The sequence below is a fragment of the Parasteatoda tepidariorum genome, chromosome 1 (assembly GCF_043381705.1).
Source record: "Parasteatoda tepidariorum isolate YZ-2023 chromosome 1, CAS_Ptep_4.0, whole genome shotgun sequence".
Taxonomy (NCBI): Eukaryota; Metazoa; Arthropoda; class Arachnida; order Araneae; family Theridiidae; genus Parasteatoda; species Parasteatoda tepidariorum.
This window is the reverse complement of record NC_092204.1, coordinates 106,945,117-106,957,413: the sequence shown is the minus strand read 5'-3', so window position 1 is coordinate 106,957,413 and position 12,297 is coordinate 106,945,117. Positions and strand designations below refer to the sequence as shown.

Genomic DNA, 12,297 nt, shown 5'->3' with positions numbered 1-12,297 from the left:
AGTTTGAATTTTCTGTTCATCTTTGATAATCGTAAATAAATATTATTCTTTAATTTCAACGAATGAATTTATTTAAAAAAGGGGATATTTATAAAATTACATTTAAAAAAAAAAAAAAAAAACGAAACTTTCAGAGAATTGAGAACTTTTGATAAAAAAAAAAAGGCTGAAATTCGAGACAAAAGCAAAAAAATCTCATTCCTGTATAAAGGTCAACCAGTTTTATCCCAAGGAAATGATTTTTAGAGAAACGTCAGAGGGAAAAATGAGGACTTAAATACTTTCGTTCTGAGGAAAATTAAATTCCCCATAAAATATTTTAACATGTGCAAAAAAAAAAAAAAAAAAAAAAAAAAAAAAAAAAAAAAAAAAATCGGAAATTAGCAAGAAAAAATTTGACGAAAAAAAAAATCGGAAATTAGCGAATCCGCGGAAGAATCACATCCCTGCTTTTAGAAAGAAATGGTTATTTTTGCTGAAACAGAAATCTTTGGACATGCCTGGAATATAACGTGCAAAATTTCAGTATTTATCTTTTTTTTTTACCTATTTAATAATAAATGTTTCTCAATCTTGCATACATAACAATATAGAAACATACATCAACAATTAGTACCTTTCACATGTTTCACATTCACAATAGCAATTATTATCTCCAAAGAAATCTTCACCATAGTAACAGGTTATTTCTTCACCCAAATCTATATCTCTCAAAACTTCAACACAAGCACTATCCCTTCCTGTAGCAACAAACTAAAAGAAGCACACACACAAAAAAAAAAATCGGATTAATTTGAAGAATTTTAAAAGATAAAGTTATTAATGCTCGAAAATTAAAATGCATAGAAACCAGGCTCCGTAAACACCCAGCCTACATGGACAAAAAACAGAATTTTGCCCGGGAATAAAAAGGGTTTTTGCATGAAAAGACCTATTTGAAAATGAGTTTTTCAACCACTTGTTACATGAATACTTATATATACTAAATATAAACAAAAGATATATTACATTATGAAAAATTAGCTTGATTATTACTAAGAAATAGTTATGGGAATCTTCTAGCCATTTTATTACCTTCTTAATATTTAATGATGAAGTTGCTAAAATGATTCTTTTCAAAATGTAATGAATAAGTTATGTGATTAGTTTAAAATTATAAACAAACACATAATTTGCTTTAAATTTAATGAATGGAATTCTTAAAAGCATTGTAAACATTCATGAAATAAAATGCACTTATCTTATTGTTACACATAGTATGTTCATTTGAATAGGTATGAATTCTAAATATGCGTTACATTGTACAAAAAATTATTTACTATTATCTTTATTATACATTTTGCTTTTGAAGTAAATGAAAACTAAATAAATATAAACATTTGTTTTCTAAGCATTCCAAGTATATAATTTAAGATTTTAATGGACATGTAGAAAGCTTACTAAATTTAATAAATAACTATGTACAAATGAATATATCGTGAACAACTAATATATATATATTCACTAGATAAATTAATCTTTTTTATAATTAACAAAATTTTTATTAAATAAAATATTAACAAACAAAAATAACATTAATAAATAAAACACATATTTAGTACTGGTTATTAATCGAATGTCGTGACAATTTCATGAAACTAAAAATTTAAAATATCTGAAACATAATATATTTAACATTAAAATATTTAAACATAACAGAAAACATTCAGTCCCTAAGCAATTCCTTCTAGTCCAGTTTTTATAAAAGAAGCAGTGAATAAATGAGTAATTAGATGAGATATTTTGACTTTAAATTGATATTCTAAATTTTATCTCTAAATAGAGATTTTTCTTCTTCTTCAAAAGGTACAGTGGATGAAGACAAATAAAGTCTATAATAGAGATCTTAATATAAAATGGGGCTATTTTGGTCTAATCTTTTAACATACACAGTACAGAATTATTTTTTTTTAACAGAAACATTTTAATTTATTTCTATATTCTTTGTCTAAAAAATCTTATTAACTTTGAAATATTGAATATATATATACAGGGGTCTGTTTAGAAGAAATTTGGGTCCGTTAACGGACCCTTCACAAAATATCTTTTCATAAAAACGGACCCTTCACAAATTTGTTTATCTTCATTATTGTTTTGTTAATCGAATAAACCCTTCCCAGGAAGGGTTTACAAATGTAACAGAAGAGAAATGTGACAGAACGACAAATGTAAACGAACTAAATTTTGTCTTCGGCAGATGCTTCTTCCTTTATTCGCCGTAATGAATGTTCTGCGTTCAGCAGTATAGGCTAAATACCAAATATTTATATGTTGCATCACTAATTTAGTAGCTGTAATCAGTGTTTTCATTACAGCGCGAGAACGCGAGAATCTCGCATATTTTTTTCTTTACTCGCAATAAAAAATAATAAGCACGAGAAGTTCGCGCACTCTATTAATCAATTTCAAAATGCACGAATTTTGGAAAAAATTTCGTCTTTTGCCATTTTGAATAAAATCTGTTTCATTTTTCTTCCTTGATCTTTCACTATTTTGAACATCGGTCCTTGTTATCTAGTTTCCCTATTTACCAGTATTGTTCAGAACCGATGCGAACAGCAGAACCCCCCTCCCGAACCGCGGAATCCCTTTCAGAACACATTTCTCTGCAACCACGTGTTCGCCGTAGGTAAGGTTTCTTCATGTAAGACGTTTACATTTTTTGTGCATGAATCTAAGATGGACAAATACATTGTTAAGGCGACATCTTCCACTCCGTAACGGACAATTGAAAATGAAACAAATGTCGGTAGAAACGGTCAAAACGAAACAAACACGGATATTTTTCTAAACTAAGCTCAGTGGCGCGACAGCCCATAGAGGGCCAAGGCCTTCTGTGCCCATTACAGTTTTCTTGACCTTGGGCTCTGGGGTGCAGGACCAGATGTTCCGGTCAGGTGGTCAGCCGAACGCGGAACCCCCACTGTTTAGTTCCCAAGCATGCTTGGTACTCATTTATCGACCCACTGAAGGGATTAAAGGCTGAGTCAACCTTGCCCGGCCCGAGGATCGAACCAGGGACCTGTGGCACGACAGCGCGAAGCCCTACCACTCAGCCACCGGGCGTCACGGATATTTTTCAGCCAAATAAATATAATAGCTGATGAAAAAGTAGATATAGAACATTTTCCATATGATGATGCAGCAAAAATATTCAATTAGAAGATGTTAAAAATGTATTATAATTGAAGAAATAATTTTTTTCCAAGTCTATTCGTGTTTTTTTAATTTTTAGAAATCTCACTTAACTTTTTGAAATCTCACCCTGTTTTTGAGAAAGGGTGAGAAATTCTCTCCCATTTTTTTTCTGTAATGAAAACACTGCTGTAATTGCTGTTTATTTTTTAAAATTGAATTTTTTTAATTATAATTTAATAGTGTTGAGCATAATCTTGATGCCTTTACAATTTAAAAACTCCTTGAAAAAGTTTTTTTGCAATAACGGACCCTATTTGCACAAATTCACAAAAGCGGACCCTGGTTTAAAAATGTGACTTAACGTTTATTTTATATTCACAAATTACGAGTAATTTTTTCACAATTTTACAAAAAACGGACCTTTCACAAAATGTCTGGACAGACCCCTGATATATATACATATATATATGGGTCATTCTCACAAAAACAGTCATTTTCATGTCCCCAGTATATTTTATGTTTGTTTTACAGTTTACGAAAAAAAAATTCGGGGAAAGTGTCCTTCAGAATGCAAGCTAACAAAAGAATAAAAATAAAATTATCAATTTTTATTTTTTATTTATTTTAGGTAATTAAAATATACCAATATGTCATTCCCTCACTTGTCCCCACTGCTGATTTAAAAAAAGAAAAAATTTTTTACTGAAATAAAAATAATTTTTTTACAAATTCGTGTTTTTTATTTCAGAATACTAAAATATAGAATTCAGAAAATCAATTTTAAATTTAATTTCTGATAAAAATATTAACACAGCACTATTTTAAACTTTGTCCCCAGTGTTTCGCGTCATTCCCTCACAACAATGTTCTTATCACCTGCAATCTTCTTAGAATAAAAATATTTTAATAAAAACTTCAGAAGTTAACAACTGGCATCATAGAACAAAATTGCAGTATGTTTCCATCTTCAACTTAAAGAAGCTTTGCTGTGGAATAAATTTGAATGAATCAAACCAGGTAAAATTTTTTACATTTGTCATTCCCTCATGTCATTTTTTAGAGTAAAATAAAATACAACTTCATCGAGAAAGTGGATAATTATATGTTGCTTTCTTGTATGAATATAATTGTATGTGATTGACTTCAGAAATTAATTAGGCCTAACTGTTATTTTTAAATTTTATTGAATTCGTCATTCCCTCACTAGTGTATAAAGTGAGGGAATGACGCTGAAGTGAGGGAATGATTCAAGATGAGTATATTATTAAATTTTTTTTTGTTCAATCGTGCCAGCCAATTTTATTTCCCAAACCTGTAAAAACTATTAAATATATAAGACTAAATTATAATAAATATTAGATATACTTAGTATGTTATCATTTTCAAACTTTAGGTAGATGTAACTTAGATAAAAACATGTATTAAAATAAAATATCATTCCCTCACTATTAGTGTCATTCCCTCACTTTTTAAATAGTGAAAATAATTAATTTACTTATTAATTAATTTGAAAAATAAATTAAAAAATTAATAAATTAATTTATTAAATTAATTAATTTATTTATTAAATTAATTAATTAATTATTAATTATTATAAATTAATTAATTATAAATTAATTATTTAAAAAATTAATTAATTTAAATATTAAGTATAATTTATAGGATATATACTTTCTTTATAATGCCATTACATATTTCTATTAATATAAAAAGTTTCAGAGCTTTTTATTCACTTTACTATTTTGGGATTTTATGAACTGAAAAATGACAGTTTTCGTGAGAATGACCCATATATATATGTGTGTGTGTGTGTAACATAAAAAGCTTCAATTAATATTTTTATGTTATTCCTTTTTTGAATATCATTTTCTTAAATTATTATTCTAATTGAAACACTTTCTCACACTTTTAAATTTACATCCTGTCTTTCAAATCTATTTTTGGCTCAAGTATGCGTTAATTAAAAGCAAGATATTTTTCCCTTTGCTTTTTGTGGGAATCGTGCGACCTATTTAATAAACCAATTACAATTGCTAACATTTCCCTCTTTCCTTAAATTGAAACATTTTACACACTTACTTTGCAAGATTTTCCCTAACTTATAATGAAGAACACAACATTTCGTGACCACTTTTAAAGCTGATCTCTGCCTAATAATTGCCTCGGCAACGATGTTATACATACATATATACATAGCTACCAACCTCTAGTTATAAAAATGCAGAAGATAGACAAAAAGCAATATACTCTCCTCTTCTTAAAAAAAAAAAAAAAAAAAAAAAAAAAAAAAAAAGGAAAAACATTTTAAAAAAACTTTTGACCAGCTACTTGATTGTACAATATTCATTTATTAATTCTTAATTTAAGAGAAATATGTAATATTTTAATACTTATATTAACATTAGTTTAATTACAATTTAATAGTATGCACTATATATAAACTTAATAGAAATTATGGAAACAGAATTACATTAAAAAAAATTTGTTCTTCTGGTGTTTTGTCGATTTTACGTGTCTGACTATATCAGTTTTACCACAATGCATGATAGTAAAGTCATTTTTACATACGTTGCAACGTACATCATGTACTCCAAAATTCTATCTAGAAATAAATAGAAAGGCTTGTTTGTATTGTTTTCGTTCAGCCATAATAAATGAACAGGATTAATCTAATGAGCAAATAAATATCGCCATAAACCAATTGCTATTTTGCTTTGACACAAGCCATTTTCCTTTAACGTTTGCTTTCGCGCCGGCAAACAGGAAGTCATGTGATAACGGGAAGCGCTCCCGCAACATAATCTGAATTCCTTCTCTCATTGGTAGAAGAGAGGAGAAATCCATTACGTCACACTGAACGATGTGACGTAAATGGAATTCCTTCCATTTACGAAAGGTAGGATCACTGCAAAAGGGCTTCGTAAGGCCATTACTAGAGGAGCAACGACGTTGACTTAAAGAAAATACTAGCGCGGACGGGTAAAATGCAGAAAGCTTGCAAAATGCGGAAGGGTTGGCAGCTATGTATATATATATATATACATTTACACACACATTGTTGTATATTAACAAACCCTGAAGAGTTTACAATCCTAATAAATAATGCAATAAGTATTACGTATATGCATATTACACATAATTTGTTTTATAGATAAGTAATATATTATAATTTAGCAATATGTTTTTTCAATCATGTACTTAATTTTTTCATGAATTTAGCTTAGTTGTTCATCATCTGTTTACAAAAATTAGATTGCTGAAATATGTTTTACTTTACATAATATTGCATAAAAAGTTACTAAGTTAAATTTATAAAACTAGTTGATAATTTCAAAGAATTTGCTTAGAAAATTTATTGGAAAAAGAAAATATTAAAAAACCCACTTGGGTTTAAAGATTGGAAGGAAAAAAAAAAGAAAACACTGGGGTTTTTCTGATGAAAACGGAAATTACAAAGTAAACAAAGTTGTATTTTCAATTTCTTTTCAGAATTAACAATTTAAAATAAAGAGAACAGGGACATAGTAAGAAAAAATTCTTAAGTAAACAGACATGCTGTGAAGCTATTTGTACTAAAACTTATAATTGGGAGAACACATTAAATGTGTGCAACAGCTGTTCAATTTTTAAAATTTTATAAAAAAAAAAAATTCTTAATTTAGAACAATATAAATTAAGATTTAACTACCAGAGTATTTATTTATTATTCTCTTCTATTGCCCTTCCCTATGGCAGCTTTCACGCAACTTAAAAGGGCCAGAGAATTGATGTGTAGAATCTTACCCATTAAGGCTATTTTTCAAATTTCATTCAAGTTTTTTAGTAGAGTGAATTATTAAAATATAATTTTTTAAAAAAAGTTTGCATTATTTTTTCAGACTGAAGTTTTAAAATGTTCAGAAAAAATATTTGCCTGCAAATACGGAATCAAAAATGTACATTTACAGGAGAGGCATCTTGTCAATGACAAGTTTTTCAGTCCTTTGCAATTCTTTTCACACTCATATAATAATTTAAGAATTATTTTTACTTTTCTTGCCCTTGCTGATGTGTGGCAAAACGGAGCAACTAACCCTAAACCACTATTTGAAGACATACACTATCTAGCCATTAATGACCGGACACCTCTTGAACGGCAGGTGGACTTGTCCTGGTGGAATAAATACGGAACCTGTGATGGGGGAAAGACCATTCGCAAGCAGGCGACGGCCATACGAGCGTTAACAGTGAAAATGAGTGGGCGGCGAGAACTGAATGAGGAGGAAAGGGGCATGATCATAGGCGCCCACCGATTTGGTCATTCCATACGTGCCACCAGATACCACGGTCAACAGTTGGTGCCGTCGCGTTGAAATGGGAACGAGAGGGAGTGATAAAATCACAGTCCTGACCCGGTAGGCCCAAAATAATGTCCAACAGGGATCGGCGATTTCTTCGACGTGTAGTGAAGGCAAACCGACAAATGTCGTTGGACACTGTCGCTACCAGCTTCCGGGCTGCATCTGGCAGTGTTGCCAGTACACGTACCATTCGTCGGGAGCTGATTTCACAAGGATTCCATGGACGAGCAGCAGCACATAAGCCAAACATCTCTCCATCAAACGCCGCCACCGATTTCAGTGGTGCAGAGCACGTCGCCAGTGGACAGTAGAGCAATGGAAAAGCATTATGTGGAGTGATGAGTTTCACTACATGTTGTGGCACTCTGATGGACGGGTGTGGACTTGGCGAATGCCCGGAGAACGGTGGAGTGCATTGTCCTCACTGTGAAGTTCGGCGGTGGAGGAATTATGGTGTGGTCCTGTTTCTCATGGTTTGGCCTTGAACCCTTGGTGTTAGTGCGTGGAACCCTGAACGCAGAAGGGTNAATAAGTACGAATCCTGGACAATTCGGCGCTTCCCACCCTGTGGCAACAGTTCGGTAATGGCCCGTTTGTGTTTCAACACGATAACGCTGGCATTCATAAAGCACATGCCATCACGGACTGGTATGATGAAATGGGGGTGCAAGAGCTTGACTGGCCGTCTCAAAGTCCCGACATCAATCCAATCGAGCATCTCGGGGATGAGTTGGAGCGCCGGTGGAGGGCCAGATCACAACGCCCCAAAACCACCACTCAACTCTGCGCCGCATTACAGGAGGAATGGCGAGCAATACCTGCCGCCATGTACCAACACCTAGTGGATAGCCTTCCTAAAAGGGTTAAAGCTGAGATTCGGGCGCGCGGCGGCCCTACGCCCTACTGACTTGATACTAGCATCTCATGTATCCGAAATGAGGGGTGCCCAGTCATTAATGGCCAGATAGTGTATTTATTATTATTTTATTAACAACCTGAATCCCAGTAAGCAAATTTTATGGCTACAGTCGTTTATGTGCCCTAGGTGGTAATAGCCTCAAATAAAAACAAAAATAATTATGTAAAAACCTGAAACGAAAATTAAAATTTAGAAATAATAAGTTAATATATTACCTTACAATTTGCTCTACAATCATGGTTAATAAATGCAGCAGGGCCAAGCCATAGTTGAGCACAGTTTTTTCTACAAGAGTACATGACACTAAAATCATTTTTTCCAGGCTTCAGTAATTCTGATTCCTCTTTTTCTGATAGTTCAGCAATGCAACCAACAAGATTATGAATTTTATCCCCTTTGTACCTAACAACGAAATTATTTTCGTTATAAAAATATAACTGAAGAAATTTAAACATAGGGTGTACCAAATTAGTCTTTTTTTCTTTTGTCAAGAGGCAGAATATTTGACATTTATCTTATCTTTGTCTAAAAATAAAATTTATTATGTCCTTATCACACAATTTCTACATATTTTACAATTAAAATTCATCAAAAGGGGGAATAAATAATTTTTGAGCAAACTTTAAAAGTTTTAGTTAGTTAACCACAAGAGAAAAATTTTATAGCAAATTCTCTCTCTCAGCTCCATAAAGTAATTTAAATTATATAAAAAGCAAACCTAGAGTAAGCTATAAAGTTTCTAATACTGAAAATTTCAAAATGAAAACAAATTATGAGAGGATAACTTAGCAATGGAGAAGTTGTCTTTTAATAATTTGTTTGCATTCACATATTTTGATTTTTTTCAGCAATTGAAACTACTTAGCTTTGCCTCAACTCACTTTTTCTTCACTCTAAATTATACTCTGTTGCAAGAAAAAAACATTATCCATATGGAGAGAGCATCTAAGTGCACGCCAAATGGATGCCAGCTCCCAGTGCTCTTGAAACTATGTTGCACAGCTTTCTTTTTACTTGCTTTCTTAAAACATGTGAAATGAGGAAAACAAAACTTATTGAATATTAACTACAGTGAAACTTCCAGGAAAGACCACCTCTATGAAGCGACCACCTATATTTACGGGAATTTTTTCCATAGACTATGTGTTGAAGAAAACCTCGCTCGGCAAACATCTGCATCAAATGTGAAAAGGTCAAATAAGGAAACACGAATAAAATATAAAAACAAAAAATTTAGCAAAACTAATAAGTAGTTCAAAATATTTGCGTGAGGCTCTTATTCAGAGTTTTTTTATGACGAAACCACCTCATGTTGCAGTCAGAGTGCAATAAAGACGATGCTATTAATGATTTACTTCTAGAAATAAAAGTTAAATAAGAAAAATAATTAATTTTAGAAAAAACTAAGCATCTGAAACAAACTTCTCATCTTTTAAAAAGTCAACTAATTTTTATGATATAAAATTAAATGCAAACTTAAACAAAAAAACATAATTGTTTATTTATTTAAAATAGCTTTATCATTCATAATTGGTAAATTTGTTTTCACACATAATCAATTATATCAGTTGGGATCATTCTTATAAAAGCTAAATTTCATTCATAGATCAGTCTTTTCATGACTAACACAGAAGTGGCATTTCCACACCAAGAAAATGACACTGACTAAAATTAAATAGTTTATGAAAGAACCTTCGATAACAATTTTGAAGTCAATGGAGGTAACCTCTAAGAATTATCAACCTCCATCAATGACCATTTTACTGTGGAAAGGAGAGTGGTCTCTCCCAAGAGGTTTTACTGTATTTTGTTTTCGTAAAATTAGGAAGTTGCATCATATTTAAATTTTATTGGTATTATTTTTCTACAAATGAATCGGAAAGTATATTTAAACAAGAAGTAGGGAACAAATTCTTAGGTGGAGTAGACATTCCCTAAACAGTAATCACGATTTACTACATATTCAAAACAAAAATTGTTAACAATAACAAACAAACAGTTATTAACAATAATAATCAATTAACAAGTAATAAGAATTAATTAAAATAAATAATCTTTTTGTTCGCAATAAAAGAAACTGATGAGAGAATAATAAATATTGTTTCTCGCAGACTATTTTCCTTTACAGCAATAAAAAGTAAAAATTCTTTATCATGCATTTGATTTGTTGAAGGCATGTCAGCAAAAGACGCACAATTTTTTAGTAGTCAAATCAAATCCAATGTTCTTGGAATTGATAGTAGATTCCTTTTCAAGAACAAATGTTCTACTTATTTATCAAAATATGTCGCCAAGTCAAGAATTCCAATAAAACTAGAAACTATAACCTTTTTTAAATAATTCTATAATATATATAGTACAAAATAGCACAGTTTAAATTTCTGTCAGATGTGTTTTACCTTAAAAAAATCTTTATATTGTTTTGAAAGCAGATTTTTCTATAATTTGATGATGAAATAAAACGGAACCATATGCAGTTGCGCATGATTAATTAAATCCTATACCGCAATAGTCTTTTCATTGCAGAAATGTTTTAATTTACAGTAATTTTTAACCACAATCAAAAAAATTTCTAACTGCTCATTTACATATTTAAATTAAATAAAACTCAAATTATAAGATTAAATTTTTGTTTAAATAAACTATCTAAAAAATAGTTTAAACAAAAACATTATTTTTAAAAATTGAAATAAGTATTTTACAGAAATCTGCTGTTTCAGTAATTCAAATTTTCAACTATAAGTTTCCTATTAATTTTGAAATTCAGTAAAAACAATATTCGAGATGGATAATAATAAGAAGTTGCAAAAAAAATTTTTTTCAAAAAAATAATTTACCATTTTTTGGTTGCACAAACTTTAGCTCCTACATTTCCTTCAAGGGAATACCTTTCACAAATGGACATTTTGAAACCAGATTCTTTATCAAATATTCTAAGATATCTAAAGATCTGGAAAGAAAAAAATTAAAATGATATTCTTTGAAGCTGTAATGTAGAAGGCTAAGTTTAATTTAATTCAATTACAAAATTTTTAGATAAAGCCTTCCTCAAACCACATGCAATATTAGACTATCTACTAGTAAATCTACCAGAATAAATAATGAACAGATAGAAGAAAAACACTACTCAAACTTTTTTTAAGAAATGGAGAAATATTTTGATAAATTTTTTTATTATCAATATTTTTGTTAAAAGCCATGCACACTTTAAAATTTCACACACATTTTATAAATTTTTTTTATCAATCTCTTTATATTGAAAAAATGGAAGAATAAAAGAAAAAATTTTATTTGAATTTTTTTCGAAGAATGTGATAAAATGTTATCTAAGCAATATAATAAAATAAAAGTCTTCAATAACAAAAATAATTAAAACAAATTTCGAATTCGTTTTTTGTATAAATTTAAACTTTACAACCAACATTAGATTAAAGAATTCCCTTTTCAATACTAGTTACAGTGAAGACCAAAGTTCCATAAATGTTTTTTTTTTCTTCTATTAATTCTATTAACTTATTGTGAAAATGAATTAATTCTATGTTACACAAATTGTCTGAAGTCAGTTGCAAAAACCAAATATGAGTCTAAGAAAATAAAAATAATTATTACCCTTAAATATTAGATACATAGTTAATATATATCCTTATAATTAATAAATAAATTTTGTACCCTCCTACCCAAGACCTGTTTTAATTCTTCCACTCGGCAACAACGTTTTATATTTATATATATATATATATATATAGTCGTTGCCGAGTGGAAGGATTAAAACAGGTCTTGGCTGGGAAGGAGGGTACAAAATTTATTTATTAATTATTAGACAGAGCAGTCATGAAAGTGTACACGAAAAGTTGCACTCCT

General features: G+C 30.1%; 1 protein-coding gene across 3 annotated transcripts in view; it reads right to left on the bottom strand.

Moving 5' to 3' along the window:
• Window positions 1-12,297, bottom strand: part of LOC107455782 (Histone methyltransferase 4-20) — a gene marked incomplete in the record, with an annotated part of 50,894 nt that overhangs the window by 23,747 nt on the left and 14,850 nt on the right. For all 3 annotated transcript variants that reach the window (XM_071184828.1, XM_071184829.1, XM_071184836.1), the window contains 3 exon segments: window positions 617-753; window positions 8,652-8,838; window positions 11,274-11,386. In XM_071184828.1, coding sequence (XP_071040929.1) covers window positions 617-753; window positions 8,652-8,838; window positions 11,274-11,386 — 437 coding nt within the window.